General features: G+C 61.4%; 1 protein-coding gene across 1 annotated transcript in view; it reads left to right on the forward strand.

The window, feature by feature from the left end:
- The first annotated feature begins 2,464 nt into the window (after nucleotides 1-2,464).
- KCNK9 (potassium two pore domain channel subfamily K member 9) overlaps nucleotides 2,465-16,806 on the forward strand; it is a 68,268-nt gene continuing 53,926 nt past the window's right edge. Inside the window, exon 1 of the mRNA XM_066264614.1 lies at nucleotides 2,465-2,747. Within this exon, the coding sequence (XP_066120711.1) occupies nucleotides 2,465-2,747 (283 nt within the window). The remainder of the gene's footprint in view (nucleotides 2,748-16,806) is intronic.

Below are 16,806 nucleotides of genomic sequence, written 5' to 3' on the forward strand. Positions count from 1 at the left end.
TTCCCGCGGACGGAGACCCGAAGCATGGCTGGGGGGCGACTTAGAAGGGCTAGGGCTCCCGAAGCCCGCGAACTGCGCGAGGGTTGGGTTTGATTCCCTGGCATGTTTCGCATCGCGCGTAGCCACCTCTGCCCTGGCTACTAGCCCGCCGCTGGGGGGCGCCCCTTTCCTCAAGTCACAATCTCTTTCTGGGCTGGGTCCCAAGAGAGGTCTCCTGATCGGAGGAAGGGGAGCCCGCGGTGTCCGTGGCTTCAACCAGCCCATGTCGAGCTCCAAGAGATGAGGGGTCCCATGGCCGAGGGAAACTCCCCTAGATGATCTGAAGGAAGATGGGAGAAGAGGGCAAAGGAGGCTGAAAAGGGAAGGGGATAAAGCCAGGCTAGGTCTCCTCTTTGGACACAGGATTATTGCGCCCCCAGCACGAGCCTCGTGTTCTCTCCCCAAGCTGGTCCGGAGAGGGGCCGTCGCGCGGCGCGGGGAGGGACAGGGTTGCGTTCCGGTGCTCCCAGCGCCCCGCCTCAGGGAACCAAAGAGTGTTTCTTGGAAAAGCCACTGGGAGGGAAGAGAAAAGGGGGATGCGGCGTCCTCCTCTGAGGCCAGGGCCCCAAAAGTGACGGCCCGTGCCACCCTCAGCACTCTCCAGGGGAACCGTTCAGGTCGGCAGGTGCTAGCCACTCGGCCAGCGACGCTCGCGGGGGCTGAGGCGACCCTTGGGAACCCACGACTCGATGAGAAGGTGCCCCCCGCCAGTGGCACGCGCCAGCGCCAGGTGGCTAGCTCTGGGGGAACCGCGTGTGCTGCTGCGCTCCCGGTTGCCCACGGCCCCCTCGGCTTGTGCTCCCCACTCTCCGCCGGATCTCTCCTTTCTCTTACCGCGCGTGTCTGCCTTCTCGGGCTGAATCCCCTTTCCTCCCCCAACCCTGGGTGCCTCAAACTCTCCGCCCCGCGTGGCTACGTGCGCTCTCAGTGAGCGGGGCTCGGAGGACCCAAGCAGCCGCCTCAATCTTCCCATCCCCCGCCGCTGAAACCTGCTGGTGGCTCCGCCCCCACCCTCACCTAGTCCTCCGTCCGCCTCCGCCCGCCTCCACCCCCTGCCGCGGCACCGACCGCCCCTCTCGGGCTCTCTTCGCGTGCACCCTGCGCGGCGCTCGGTCTGCAGCGGGAGCTGCCGAGGCCGCCTCGCCAGCTGGCCGCGGATCAGGCGGGAGGTGGCGCGCCCCGGAGGCTGCGGGAGAGAGAGAAGGAGAGAGGGAGGAAGGCCGGGCCTCCGCGTAGCCCGGCCCCCGCCCCCCGCGGCCCTCCCGCCGGAACGGGGCTGCCACGCGCGCGCACACGCACACACATACACACGCACACACACTCAGGCTCCCTCCGGCGCGCACGCACGCAGCGCCCCGGGCAGACCAGCGCCGCAGCCACCTCCCCAGACGCCCGGACGCCGGAGGGCCCCGACCCCGGCGCGGCTAATGCGCCCGCGCCCGCCCCGCAGCTCGGCGAGACCCGCGGGACCCCTCCCGCCGCCGCCGCCGCCGCGCCCACCGCCCCCGGAGGAGCGGGCAGGACGACCGCCGCCTCGCCGTCCCCCGGTCGCCCCCGAGGCCGCTCCGCCGCGGGCTCTGCTGCCCGGAGGCCGCGCCCCACACCCGCGCCTCGGGGGCTGAGCGGAGCAAACTTCGTGGACCGGCCGACGCCCAGCGGGGACCCCGCCACGTCCCTGCGCGCTCTGGTGGGCCCGCGGCTCTCGGACCTTCGGGCATCGGGCCGCCCCGCCTGCTGCACCTGCTCGGCCCCCTCCCCGCCTGCTGAGGACTCCAGAGACACCACCACTTCGTAAACTTTTCCACACCCCATCGGGGGAGGGGGGCGAAGAGGGGTAAAAGGAGAAGGAGGTCCCGCCTGGTGCGCGCAAATTGTGGGCATCTAGTGGGGCGCCACCGCTCGAGAGCCGGACCCCGAGGGGCGCGGGCCCCGGCGGCCGCCCTCGCCCTCGGGCCGCGCTCCCGCTCCTGCCCCTGCTTTTCCGGCGGGAGCGGGGGGCGGGGTGCGGAGGGCAGCGCGGTGCCCGGCGGCGCCGCCGTGCATGGCCCTGCGCAGTGGGGCTGGCTGCTTCGGCCGGGTCTGGCGCAGGGTGTCGGGGCTCCCGGACGCCTGGCCCCGGCGCTCGAGCAGCCTCCTGTGCCTGTCCGCCTTCTCGCCCGAACCCGGGCCCGCGCCGCCCCTGCCCCGCCGGCCGCCTCGCGGTGGCGGCGGCTGTGGCGGCCCCGGCGGAGGGGGGCCCCCCCAGCCTCCCCGCCCCCCGCCTTCCCGCTGCTGCTGCTGCTGCTGCTGCCGCCGCCGCTTACAACTTGGAGGCGGCGGCGGCGGAGGAGGAGGCGGCGGCGGCGGCCGCCGGGCGCTGCAGTGGGACGCGAGCGGCTGCGAGCCTGCGGGACATGCCCCCCGCGCCGGCTCCTTGCTGGCGGCCATGAAGAGGCAGAACGTGCGGACTCTGTCTCTCATCGTCTGCACCTTCACCTACCTGCTGGTGGGCGCCGCCGTCTTCGACGCCCTCGAGTCGGACCACGAGATGCGCGAGGAGGAGAAACTCAAAGCCGAGGAGATCCGGATCAAGGGGAAGTACAACATCAGCAGCGAGGACTACCGGCAGCTGGAGCTGGTGATCCTGCAGTCGGAGCCGCACCGTGCCGGCGTCCAGTGGAAATTCGCTGGCTCCTTCTACTTTGCCATCACGGTCATCACCACCATAGGTAAGGGCTGGGCGCGCCGCCGCCGGGCTCTCTGCGCCCGGGAGGAGTCCGGGGAGGCGGCCGAGTGCGCGGCGCAGGGCTGGGTGCGCGGCGCAGGGCTGGGTGCAGGCCGAGGGCTCGACGCCGCCTGCCGCTGGAGCTCCTCCCGCAGCGTCCCCTCCTCCCGCGGGAGCCCCCTCCTCTCCTGCGCCTCGGCGTCTCACCCCTCGCGGACCCCGCCCGGGACTCTCCTCCGCGCTGGTGTCTGGGCCGGGCGTGCGAGCCCGGAGCGAGCGTGCCGGATCCCGGAGTGCGGAGGCGCCACTTTTGCGAAGAGAGTGAAGCGCTAAGAATAATCCCATAGCAGACACCCACCCACCCACCGCCCCGGCGCGGCTGGGCTGCGCGGGGTTCCAAGCCTTACACTTACTACCTCTCCGGGAGTTGCAGAGGGCTGGCCTGCCATCCGCTGCGCGGAGAGGGGCTCAGATGGAAAGGGACCGCTACTGGGGCGTGGGAGGCACTGACCCTCGCCAGCCTCCGGCATCTCGGAACCCAGATTTCAGCTTTCCTTTCTGCTGGAGCCTCTTCTTCGAATTCTGGAGCTGGTCTTGCCAGGCCTGGGGGGAGAGAGTTTGTGGTCTAGTGTGACTGGAGAGAGGCTGGCAGCCAGTGAGTTGTGCTAGGAGCGAGGTCCGGGGCCAGGAGCAGGTCAGGACCTGCCCACCCCCCAGGCTGGGACCACTGTGGGCAAGACCAGTCTGTGTATTGCCTGGAAACTGGTGAACTACACCCTGAGTCTGGGGAGAGAGTCCTGTTGGCACGCCCTGGGGACTTCTGTGGGCTCCCCCACCAAGGGTGCTGTGCACGGAGCGTGCTGTCTTGGGTCCTCAGAGCAGCCCACTCTGAGGCCTGGGGCTTTGGTGAACTCGTGGACCTTCCCCTCTGAGAGAGACCTTTGGGAGCTTCGTCCCAGTGAGTGTGGGGTGCCCTCCTCCGCAGGAGGCAGCTGGTGTCTCTGTGACCTGCAGCTTGTCCCAGCGGGCACCCTGCCCCTTCACAGTCGTCTCCTCGGGCCTGTCCGAGCCACCATGATGGCTTGAGGTGGTCTGTTTCCTGTCCCCCCTCCAGCCCCTCTGCGCCCCTGCCCTGAGGAGAGGCTCCCTCCTCTCATTTTCCCCGGTGTCTTCTGTCGTCTGGAGAGCCCTGCGTGCTGACAGAACAGGGTTTCTCTGTGCCATATGCAACAGGAAGTCCCAGCACAGGACGGCCTGTCTTTCCTTTTCGGTTGAAAAGACTTTTCAGAGAGTCATCTTGCTCGAAATGTTTAAATAATTCATGGCTGCAGGTTTCCATGGTTTGGGAAGGAAATTTTTTCTGTTGTCTCCGTAACCAGCTTTGCTCCTGCTGGCCCCACACTCTTGGCCCAGAGGACAAAACCCAGAGCCCTTCCTGTCCCACTGTGTGCTTCCAGTGCCTGAAAGGGCCAGTTGGTCATTACCATCCTTTCTGTCATTAAACTTCCAGCACGAATGATGGTTGTAACACACTGATGCACAGGCGGCCGTCCTGGGGGGACATGGGCCTGCTGACTGGAGAACTGAAAGCAAGAAATGTGCCTCCCAAACTGACCGCCTTAGGGAGGAGAAACGCCGCCCTGCCCTAGTCTTGAGTGCTCTCGACCCGGGACGGGGGTGTCTGGCCACAGGCTGGGACGTACAGCGTCTGGCTGGCCCCAGGAGGGAACTACACGAGGGAAGGGTGGGAGTTCAAGTCCAACCCAAAGACGTCCCAGTTTGCCTGAGGAGAGAGGTGGTTGGACTGATGGTTCACATGGAGGTGTGTGTGTGTATTGATTTTGATCGGTAGTTCTGAGTCGCTCGTAACAGTAGCGACTCCACGGAGTCAAGTCTAAGTGTGGCCACACCGAGGGCGTCTGCACCAGGGCTGTGGGTACAGCTCACATCAGCGCAGGACCACGGGAGCATCTGATGACTCTGCCAGTTTTTCTCACTTCCTTTACGGAGGGGTCGACTGATTTTCCGGAGGGGTTGGACTAAGACGCGAGGACAGGAAGGGGACGTTGTCCTCACTCAGCGGTCCTGCAGAGGAAAGACTTGGACCCTGAGTCCAGCCACACTGGATGAACGGGCTGTTTCCCAACTCCCAGCCTCAGTTTCCCCACCGGGTAGAGGGGGTGTTGCACAGTAACCACCTGCCAGCTTGACTGAAGGGCTGGCTGGTGGGAACCCTGGTGCCTCCAGCCCCCCGGCAGTAGGAGCACTTAGTAGGTGCACTTAGACCACTCTGTGACGTGGCTTATGTCCCATGCTCGCTATCCTCGGAGGCTGATGAGCAGGAAACAAAGCACCTTTCTAGTTAATTCAGTTTGTTTTCTTCTTCTTTTTCTTCTTCTTCTTCTTCTTTTTTTAATATAAATGCAAATCAAGGTGCTCTGAGGCCTAGAACAAAACCCAGTCCCAAGCCAGGCCCTCCAAGGAATTTGCTCCTATTGAACAGAGATATTAATGAGTCAGGTTAATCCTCATGGGCGTTCTCATTTCTAATCTAACCTTGAGCGATGTCTCGCTGGCTTGAGTGTGCTTCCACTTGGAGCCCAGGTCTCGAGGTGAGGCAGGAGACAGGGGCCCTCGCATCGGCTGATGAGGGCCGCTCCTCAGAAGGCGGCCGTGAGCTCCCTCTGTGAAATGGATTTCAAACACGCATATAGTTACCACTCTGCGTGGGACCCACAGCCGCGCCCAAAAGGCTTCGGAGGAGAGCATGCTGAACGCTGGCCGATCTCCCCGGGGGCACTGGGGACAGCCACCGTCCTTGGGGGGAGGACGAGCCGAGGTCCCGAGGGCTCCGAGAGGGCGGGTTCAGCCCCATCCTGAATCCAGCTCCGCTTGCTGTTTCTCCCCATGGGCGTCCTCAATGTCTGCGCCACGTGTAGCCACTTCGCAGATTGTATTGCTGAGTTCTAAACTCGGGGAGCCTTAGGCCTTCGGGACTCTCCGCCGTGTTAAAGATGGGCAACGCTCATGGATAGGCATGTGCCCTTCTGTGCTGGTCTGGTTAGCAGGGCGGCTGGAAAGCCTCCCCCTCACCCCCGAGCTGCTGGTGGACGTACGTGGTGGGCGTCAGGAGTGCTGGCCGGGCTATGGAGTGCATGACTTGAATTTCTCTGCTCGGGGCTACGGTCTGGGTGCGCCAGGGACACTTAGCAAACTTGTAACTTCCCTACAGGAGGCATTTGAGGCCCAAACTGGGTCCTCTAATCAGCTGCCACTCTTGAGAACAGAGCAGGAATCTTCACAACACTTCTTCTTTTTCGAACCTAACATCTGTGGCTGAAGTTGTCAGCCCCTCAGGGCCAGGGAAGCAGATGAACCCAAGCTTAGAATCCAGATCTCACCTGCAGGGGCCGGGAGGGTGAGTTACAGCCTGGTCAGTGTAAGGGAAGGAGCGGAGGGAGGCGGGTGTCTCTCTGGCTCCAGTGTGGCTGGGGTCGGCCGCTCTGGGGAGGAGATGGGGGTGGGGGCTCCCGTGGTTTGCTAAGCCAGACGCTGCTCCAGCCGGAGTCCAGCACGTAGAGGGACGCCTCCCGGTCTCGTTCTTACGCAGCTGGCATTGTGAGCAGTTTTCACAAAGCGCGTGCTTCCCGGTTCCCCCGACCCCCTTGGGGGGCAGTTTTCCATCCGTGGTTTACACTCTCCTCCACTGAGCGCTGAGCGCCTGCCCTGCCTGTCTGTGCCGCTCAGGAGGCTCTGGGGACGGTCTAGATGACAAGATAAGGCCTGGCCTTGAGGCAGAAGGGGAGCTGGAAACCCAAGCACTTGGTTGTAGTCCAGCCTGAAGAGCAGGACAGCGGAGCCCAGTTAACCCCTCCCCTGCCGCCCGCACAGACAGACCATCCTTGCCCTCTGGGAAGGCTTCCTGGCATTGCCCTCCGGCGCCTCCTGGGCTCTGCCGCCCTGCCCTCCCCGCCACCCTCAGTTCCACCATCCTTGGTACCAGACGGGGATCCCTCTCTCTCCCTGAGTCTGCCCGGCTAGTGCCGTGCCCGAGTGCCCACACGCCAGGCTGGAGGGGGCACCGCTCCACTGTACAGCGGGGGAAACCGTGGGGCAGAGAAGGCAGCGGGCCTCGAACTCTGTCTGCAGTCAGGACCTCCTCCCTCACGGCAGGCGCCCCTGTGTGCGAGCGCTGTGCAGCCCTGCGCGGTCACCCGCTGGCTCGCTCACCCACGGGTTCCCTCACACCTCTGAGCACCCGGGGTCCTCCACGCGGGGTGTTCCCAAGGAGATGTGCAGTGCTGGGAGGGGCACAACATTTCCAGTAGCATCCCAGTCCCAGTGCCTCGCTGGGGGGATCTCCAGGGTGGTCCAGCCCCGTCTCCTTCCTGCCAGATGATCAGCGGGTCCCCATTGCTTTTTATTTTAGAAACATTTTAACGAACTGTAATGTTCACGCAGAAATGTGCCCCTATCACAAGTGTATCGGCCAGGGATTCCCAGGGAACCAGCGTTCAGATTGAGAAGCGGAACGTTAACACCACCAGCCTAGGACCTCCCTCACCAGTCAGTTGCTGGCTTCTTGAATGCCTCTAGAGACAGGGGGCTCACCACCTCACAGGTGATAGAGTGGTCTGTGGTTAGATGAGTGTTGAGGTTATTGTGTGAGGTCCTGGTAGGGTGGGCTACCAGGTAGTGTGGAAAGGAGGTGTGTGTGTGTGTGTGTGTGTGTGTGTGTGGGGTGGGCCCTGTCTATTAACAGAGTGGCCCGTCTCTGTGGCGGTCATCTGAGGAGGAGACAGAGGGTCTTCATTTAGAAACCGGAAAAGGCGGGCAGCCAGGATAGGAGAGGGGATGCAGCACACTGGTGTGGATGTGAGTCTGGGCTGGGGAGGGGTTGTTGAGGTGGTCCAGGGTGTGACTAGCATGGGGACCCAGGACAGGCAGACTGCCAGCCTTGGGGACTGCCCCTCTCCAACCTAGCACAGAGCGCTCACACCAGCCTTGCCAGGAAAACCCAGGTGGCACTACATGCAGTACCTGGTCCCAGCCGAGCCTGGGAACCAGGGGCGGGGACCCCAGGTGGGCCAGCCTGAGAAAGGAGGGCAGTGGGCACTCTTGAGTCAGTCCCACGGGCAGAGGAATTCTGGGACATAAGCCTAGAGGTTAGGGTCTCCCTTCTGCCCAGTGGACCGTCCTCCGTGCCTGCCTCGGGGTGGGGCCTCTGGTGTTCATTTCCTTGAGGGACTTTGTGCAAGGGTCCCTTGAGCGGCCTCTCCCCAGTCTGGGACTCCTGTCTGTGGGAAGTTGTCCCTTTTCAGCTAAGGACACCCGTCCCGTGCTGTGTCCTTCCTCAAAGGAAGGGCCAAATGGAGTGAGGGTCACCTCCTGTCCCTAGCAGTCTTGGGGAAGATGGAGATGTTCGCAGGCCCTGAGTCCCTTCTGATGATGTCCTGTGTGAGCCTGGTCCCTGCTCTGGCTGATTTCGGGGTGTGTGTGTGCGTGCGTGTGTGCGTGCGTGCGTGCGTGCACTCCCCAAGTCCGGTCTGGCCGTGCAGGAAGACGACCTCACCTCCCCGTGTCCTGTGAGGCCCCTGTTGGCGCTCCAGCTTTTCTGGGCAGCCCCCTCCCTGCGTTGCTGCACCCCGAGTGTCCAGTTCACGGGGACGGCTCCGGCTCCGGTGTGCTCCGTCTTGGATTGAGGGGAGCCCAGCACAGGCCCTGGGGCTGATCTCTGAGCACAGAACAGGGTTGTGTGCCGTGGACGCAGGGGAGAGGGGAGAGTGGCTGGTGGAAAACTGTGGCGGGGGCAGATGAGAAAGCTTAGGAGCGGTCATGAGCATGTGGCCCAGCTTGTCGGGACACTGTGAGCAGAGCTCAGCCTCAGGGCCTGGGGGGACGGAGGTGTCCCAGCCGGCCAGTCTGCTGGCCTCAGCATATTTCCAAATTTGCTCCTTCCTGGGGCTCTGGGGTCGGCCAGGCCCTGAGTGGTGACTGAGCCGTCCCGAGCACAGCCTCTTGTTAGGTGGTGTTGGCCGAGTGTGGCGGGCATGCCCTGCGTGTCCTTATCCTGACCGGGCACCCAGCCTTGGAAGGAGCCAGTGGGTGGCCGTGGGAGAAGGGTGGTCCACACTAGAGCAGGGTGACCTGTGGCTGGCGTGGGGTGCCGGTGGTGGGGATAATGGAGGTGCGAGAAGGACGCTGGGCCAGGCATCTGGAGAGAGCAGAGGGGGCAGGTCCAGGCCGAACCGCTGGCCTCCCCAGGGACTCAGGGGAGAGGGCTGATCATGGGGTCCCACAGCCCCAGGCAGGACTGCTCACATCCGGTCCTGGCTTCTCCTAGACACCTGACCCTAGTGTATCCCGTAACCCTTGGCCCCCTCATCTGTGACAGGGGGGCGTGCAGCGAAATGCTCCTGGCGTGTGAGCATCAGAGAACGTGCCCGTGAAAGGCCTCCTCGCCCCGTGCCCGGCCCTCTGTTGTGGCGATGAGCACGGGGAGGCGGATGCCACGTGTGCCCTGGGGGCTCTTGGGAGAGTGGAAAGTTGTCATTTGGGGATGTCCCATCCCCTGCTTCTCCCAGGCCCGCCCTCCAGTGCCCTTCCCGGTCTCTCAGCCCTGACCATGGGGAGGGGCTGCCCAGGGTCTGCTCTGCGCTTAGGAAGCACCCTTGGAGATGGGACAGTTCCGCGGCTCAGCATCCAGCGGAAGGGTGCTGTCACAGTGGGGTGCCAGGCCAGGGCTCGTGGGGCCACAGGGTCTAAACCCAGGTGTTCGATGATCTCAGCCTGAACCTGTTGGGAAAATATGGCTTCCTGGGATGCCACCCTCCACCCTGCCACCACGGTGACGTTTCCGAAGCCCACATTGTCATCCTCCCATGCCATGCATCCTTGGGGTCCCCGGACCCTCTTGGGTTCGAGCCAGGTCCTCAGGCCGCAGCCACGGTGGATCCTGCAGTTGTCATCGTGTCTGTCCGCCCAGGTCCAAGCTCACACCTGCGCCATCACTGTGCCCGTCACCCCATGGGCAAAGGACTGGTCCCAGCCTGCATGCCTCTCTGCCCTGGAGCGGCTCTTGCACGGCACCCAGTTTTGTGTTCTGGCCGCAGCATCCGCAGGAGACACCTGAGTCCCCAGTGCTGGACGCTCACTGGTGTCAGGCTCTCCAGGGTCCAGCCAGGCACAGGGGTGCTCAGGGTGCACCTGCTGAATGCCGGTCACTCTCTGGGCCCCCGAGAGCAGGAGCACTTTGAGCTCAGTGGTTTGGGCAACGTCTCTCCATTCGGTTGGGCCTCGGGGCCACTGAACAGGTGCGGGACGCAGGCGCCTGCCTTTTGAACTTGAACTGCCGGTTTTAAGGGAAGATGGCAGGTCAGGAACCTTCTCACTACCGTGGCTTGGGTGTGTGATCTTGGTCCCCAAGGCTACCACCTCTAGTGAGAGGCCCATGCGAGTCTGTCAGGCACCCGGCAAGAAGATACCCACCTGTGAAAGGGTCCTTGGCTGTCACTGTCCCTGCCGGACATGTGGGTGCGGCCCGTAGGAAGGCAAGGGGCCGCTGAGCAGACAGCATCGCCCGCTTTTGCCCGAGGCTGCGGTGCAGAGGGGCTTGAGCACTCCGTGGCAGGTTGTCATGGCACCCAGCAGTCCACTTCGCTGCTGCCTGACTCTCCCTGCCTCTGTCCCTGTGTCACCCTGCTCCCCCCGTGTCCATCTTTCTCCCGCACACCTTGCAACGCCACTGGATGGGCAGGTCCAAGTGGAGACTCTGCCCATGCTGATCCCTCTGCCCAGACGGGAACAGGGTGCTCACAAGGCCTCGGGACTGTCTTTGTGCCTGTCCCCTGGACACCCGTCAGTAGGTGACCGTGTCTGGGCTGTGCTGAGTCTGCTTACGTGAAAGCCACTTGAAAGCTGGGGCCGCCTTTAATTCCAGGGCCTCTCACACTTGGTACGAACTGTGCTCCTAGCAGGTGTTTGTTGACTGACTGTCCAATGGAATGTCAGGAACAAGACAACGTACACTGTACTCAGGGACTGACTGGGAATATTAGCAAGTTCATGAGGCATGTGGTGGTGGTGTCTTCGGGTCCTGTCGGTTGATTGTTGGAGGTATGGAGGGTGGGCGCACAGCGGGTGCTGTGAGCTTTAGGGGCCAGTGAAGCCTGCTGGGAGAGCTGTCCACAGAGAGGGGGGCTGCAGCCCTGCGCCAGCCGGGCTGTGCCGTCGGCCCCTGGGCCCCCAGCATTGTTTGGTGTGCACACCGGCTCCTCTTGCTGGCCCCACCCACATCTTTGAGCCCCCTGGTCTTCGTACATGGAGGAGCTGGGTGAGGGTCTGCTGGTGAGCTTGGAGCTTCCGTCAGGTACTTCTGTGTCTGGGGGAGGGGAGGTGACTACGGCCTGGAGCCTTTGGTCTCCGTCCCAGTGGGGGTGGGAAGTGAGCACAGGTGGGACCAAGACCAGCTGGGTCGGGTGGGGCCGGGGTGAACCGCTCAGGTGAGAGAGGGCGAGTCACGCAGGTGGGCTGGGTGAGGTGCCCTGGTGGGTCCGTATGCACGCTCAGGTGGCGGGATGAGCTCAGTGGGGGTGGAACCGATGGGGCACGCTTGACTTCCGCCGCTGACGCCGACGCAGACGCAGAGGCTCTCGGAGGTGTTGTGTTGCGGGGTCCCCGGGGCACGTGATCCCGGCTCCGGCCGGGCCGCGGGCCTCCTGGGGCATCTGGGGCGGCTCCGTGCCCCGCGGTCGTGCCTGCGACACTGAGGTCTTCGTGCCCCTTGGACTGTGTGTGGGACCTGACTGCGGGGGGTGCAGGGCTTGACCCAGCAGCCTTGTCCGGGTCCCAGGAAGGGGCCTGGGCCAGGGAGGTGCAGGGTTGGGAACTGTCCTCGCTGAGCCCGGTCATCATGAGTCGGCCAGTGCGAATGCCATTTCTGGGGCGACAGCAACCTCGACGATAGCACCTGAGTGCCGAGGAGCACAGGCCACTGGCAAAGCAGGCCTGACACCCACTCCCACTTGGGACAGTGTTCGGGCCAGAGGGACCCAGGCCCTGATGAGGTGGACACCCGCGTGTGTCGGTCCACAGAGTAGCTCTCACATCCCTGAGGGGGGAGTAGTGAGCGGTGGTGGAGAACGTTTTCTAAGGAGGGGACAGAAGTCCCCACGACTCTTGTGTGGCCCCGTCGTGGTCACACACAGCAAGGGCTTCAGCTTTTCACCTTCACGTTCCCATCGTTGCCCGAATGTTCCTCCCTGTTTCTCTCATCTCATTAGGACGAATCTGTTAGGGACTGCGTTCAGCTGCCTGTAGCAGAGAACCCAATTAACAGTGACTTCACCAAGCAGCAATGTTATCTTCCTCAGTGAAGAATTCTGGGGCAGGCAGATGGGCCGACAGGCGGCTCCCTGGTGCCTTCAGAGGCGCGGGCTTCTCCTCTCTTTCTGCTCAGCCGTCTCAGCTCGGCTTTTGTCCTCAGGCAGGTGCCTCATGGTTCCAAGGTGGCTGCCCTACCTCCAGTGTCACCTCTGGTGTCCCTCCTGACAGGAAGAAGAGGAAGAGCAACAGACAGAGGCATGTGCCCACGGAGCCTGCTCCTCTCTAAAGAGCTTTCCTGGACAGCCCACTCAAGGACTCCTGCCTGCACTGGCCAGGACTGTGTCCTAGGACCAACCCCTAGCTGCAAGGGAGTCTGGAAAGTGGGCTTCCTCAACCACACTGGGGTTCTGATGGCAAGGAAGGCACAGACACAGGCACTGGTAGGCACCTGGTGTGTGTGGGTACGCCTGGCATCCCAGAGCCTCTTTCCTCTTGACGCTCACATCAGACATCGACTGGTGTTTCTGAAGTCTTCAGGGAAATGTATTTTAACAGTTGTATATCCACTAAGTAAACATACTATTATCTACTTAACAATTCCTTTATTTATAGCGGTTTAAAGTATTCCCCACCCAACCTTTTGCCAATTATAGCGCGTTGAACCTCTTTATTGAACTTGTATGTATGTATAAATTCTGCTGGGTTTTTATTTCAGCAGTTCTCAGCAGTGTTAAAACAATGGTTTTGATGTCTTTACAATTTCAGGATATTTTCTTAGCAGTTGGAGTTGGAAGGCTGGTACTTGCAGCCGTGAAAATTTGCCCTCATCCCTGATATGACTAGTCCAAGGGGGTCTGTGGGTGCAGTTGCAGATACCCAGAACCCACAGCCTCCTGGACACCATGGGACCAGGAAGGGATGGGAGCCCAAGGGTCTTGGTCTTATCTCCAGGGATGGAGAGGTTTTACCTGGTCACTCTGGCCCAGCCAGTTGACTGTGGTCACTGGAACGCTGAACTGAGTAGCAGCCCCAGTGGGGAGGGGTGCCGTGCACGATTAGTCATGTCTGCCATGGTTACACAATAGGAAGAGTGCTCTGTGTGTGATGGATTGGTTATGTCTGCCATGGGTAGAGAAGGGACACATACTTGCCTGCCTTGAGTGAGTGCAAGAGAGAACTTTGGAAGTGGAGGCCTTTCCTGTGTTGGGCCCAGAGTGCTGTCACTGTGGGTAACTCTATGGATATTGCTTGTGTTGTCTTGTGTCGTCTGCAAGGCAGGTTCTCATCCACTGCCGTCTTCCATCCGTGTCCCGGCCTGTGTGACAGGCAGGTGAGGGGTCCAGCGGCTTGCCCAGGGTTGCACAGTGGAGGTGGGACTTGAACCCAGTGTTCTGTGCGTGACACCTGCAGCCTCTTCGGTGCTGTCCCAGAGGCTGTTCCCTGGCCTGCGCTTGGGGGCAGGAGGCCGGGCACGTCAGCCTCAGTGCTTGTTGTCTGACCGTCAGCAGTGCCCAGAGCTCATCTGGTCTTACCCTCTTCGGATGGCATCACTCGGCTCGCCCCTCCAGGGACAGCGTGCTCACTACCTCCCAAAATTAGGAGGGAAGGGCAGATGCAGCATCATAAAACAAAGAAGAAGACGGAAGGGCTCTCATCGGCTTCTCTTGGCCATACTGACCAGGCTCCCAGGAAAAGTCAGCCTCCTTTCTCCTGCCCCAGCAGCAGAGCTGCTGTTCATGGAGTGTCTCTGGGCTTCCGTTTCTACAGGGATGATCTCAGTTTCATCCTCTCAGTCACCATGCCATATAGCTGTTGTCAAGTGTTCCCATTTTACAGAGGACGGGGGAGATCAGAGAGGGTAAGCAATCTGCCCAGGGTCACACAGCTACATAGTGGCAGGGCCGGGAGTTGTACCAGGCAATCTACCTTCAGGGTCTGCGCTTGTAACTGTGTTGTTACATACGGCTTCTTTCAACCTCCTGTATCAGTTAGCTAGTGACGTGTAACAAGTCACCCACAAACTGAGAGGCTTAAAACACCCATTGATCATGGCTCACAGCCGGTGGCTCAGCTGGGCTATGACTGAACCAGATGGCGCAGCTGGGCACCTTTTCCTCACTACTGGTCTGCAGGCTGTTCCAAACCACTGAAGGCTTTCCTCTTGGTAAAGATAGAGGCACAGGGGGCGGGGAGAGTGAGCGGGGCTCTTGTGCTGAGACCCCGTGGGTAGGCAGCCTTCCATCCACATGCCATGGACTGGAGCAAGTCACATGGCCCAAGTCATGTGACCAGAGTCCAGCCATGGGAAATATACCTGCCCACGACGGGGGCCAAGGCCACGGCTCAGTCTGCTCCTCCTGCTGCTGACCAGGAGCTTGTCCCTGCCTTTGCCAAGCCGTGAAAACTTGCCCTCATCCCCGATCTGACTAGTCCAAGGGGGAACGCTGAACTGAGCCGCTCCCACTCTCTGTGACAAGCTGCCCAGGGCGGTGGCGAGAGCACAGCTTTGGAGACTCTTCTGGGTTTGAGGGTTGTGCATTCTCACAGCTGGTGGCTCACGTGTAAAAGAGACAGGGTCGGCCCTGGCCGGTTGGCTCAGCGGTAGAGCGTTGGCCTAGCGTGCGGAGGATCCGGGTTCGATTCCCGGCCAGGGCACACAGGAGAAGCGCCCATTTGCTTCTCCACCCCTCCGCCGCGCTTTCCTCTCTGTCTCTCTCTTCCCCTCCCGCAGCCAAGGCTCCATTGGAGCAAAGATGGCCCGGGCGCTGGGCATGGCTCTGTGGCCTCTGCCTCAGGCGCTAGAGTGGCTCTGGTCGCAACATGGCGATGCCCAGGATGGGCAGAGCATCGCCCCCTGGTGGGCAGAGCGTCGCCCCTGGTAGGCGTGCCGGGTGGATCCCGGTCGGGCGCATGCGGGAGTCTGACTGTCTCTCCCTGTTTCCAGCTTCAGAAAAATGAAAAAAAAAAAAAAAAAAAAGAGAGAGACAGGGTCCCGTCCAGCTCTGTGTCCACCAGGGCTGTGTAACAAAGGGCCGCAGGCTGGGAGGCTAAAACCACAGAAGTTTGCTTTCTCACGGTTCTGGAGACGGGTGGTCCCGGACCCAGGTGTGGTTCCTCCTGAGGCCTCGCTCGTTGGCGGGCAGGTGGCTGTCTTCTCCTGAGCCCTCACTCGGTCTTCTCTCTCTGTGTTTCTGTGTCTTTGTGGCCTCTTCCTGTAAGGACACCAGTTATATGGGATCAGGGCTCCCCCCGGGGAACTCATTTTAACTTTACCCTCTTTAAAGACTTCCTCTCCAGGCCCTGGCCGGTTGGCTCAGTGGTAGAGCGTTGGCCTGGCGTGCAGAAGTCCCGGGTTTGATTCCCGGCCAGGGCACACAGGAGAAGCGCCCATCTGCTTCTCCACCCCTCCCCCTCTCCTTCCTCTCTGTCTCTCTCTTCCCCTCCTGCAGCCAAGGCTGCATTGGAGCAAAGATGGCCTGGGCGCTGGGGCTCTAGCTCCATGGCCTCTGCCCAGGCGCTAGAGTGGCTCTGGTCGCAACAGAGCGACGCCCCAGAGGGGCAGAGCTTCGCCCCTGGTGGGCGAGCCGGGTGGATCCTGGTCGGGTGCATGCAGGAGTCTGTCTGACTGTTTCTCCCCGTTTCCAGCTTCAGAAAAAATACACACAAAAAAAAGACTTCCTCTCCAAATGCGCTCACATTCTGAGGGGTGGAGGGTTAGGGCTTCAACATAGGGATTTGTGGGGGACATGGCTTAGAGCCCAGAACACCTTCCTCAGGCTGCTGGGAACATTTAAGGAGAAAATGGACCGGACACGTAGTCTAGGGCTTGTCACCTAGAGCTCACTCAACCAATGGTGGTTCGCTGCGGGACCTTGTGTATGAGTGTGAGTTTGTTGAATTACGGCCAAGCAGATTTTGTTGCTACAATGTGTTAATTATTCTACTGTTATTCTCAAAAGCTGGTTGTCCATTGGGTCAACAGGCTGCCAGGGTGGTGTGGATTCAGCCCAGGATGTGAGCGACGATGCCAGCTCAGATCCCCACAGGCTGGGGACGGTGGCCAGACCCCGACACGGCGTCCCCATTGGTACACTGTGGATGATTCCGCCCCTCTGGCATGTTTGGGGGTGTGTGAAACGACCGTGCTTCCTTTAATCTTCTTTCTTCACTGGGTTTTTCAACAGGTAGCATGCAGTACTCCTGAAGTCAAATACACACAGTTTAGGTTAAGTCTTTGGTGGGGTTCCTTTTCTAGGGTTCCTTGTCATCAACGAGTCCTTAACGCTGGAGAGCACTATGTTAAACCCCCACCCCCACCCCCAGAGCTGAGACGGAATCGTCTGGACAGCGGGGGATGTGGGTGGGGGTTTAGGCTGGAGTGAGATTGGCCTCGAGTCGTTGGCTACTGAAGCTGAACCGTTTGTATCTGGGGGTCTCTGTTCTGCTGTTTCTTCCTGCCCTCTGACATGTTTGAAAAGTTGCATAGTAAAAAAGTTATGAAAAATCAAACAAAAATAAGTCAAAGTAGATGTCTCCTGGCACCGGTCAGCCTCTCAGCCCCAGTCCTGGGGGGTGGCCCCTGCCAACAGGTCACCGTGCAGGGAGGACGAGGCGCTTGCCCCCCCCCCCCCCAGGCACCGGCCGCTGTCACTGTCCCTGGCTCTCCCATTGCTTGGCAACGTTTGGAATCCGTGTCCGGCGTCTATTGATCTCTTAAAAGGATTAGCTCTTGGTTTAAT

This window comes from Saccopteryx bilineata, chromosome 3 (assembly GCF_036850765.1).
Source record: "Saccopteryx bilineata isolate mSacBil1 chromosome 3, mSacBil1_pri_phased_curated, whole genome shotgun sequence".
Lineage (NCBI taxonomy): Eukaryota > Metazoa > Chordata > Mammalia > Chiroptera > Emballonuridae > Saccopteryx > Saccopteryx bilineata.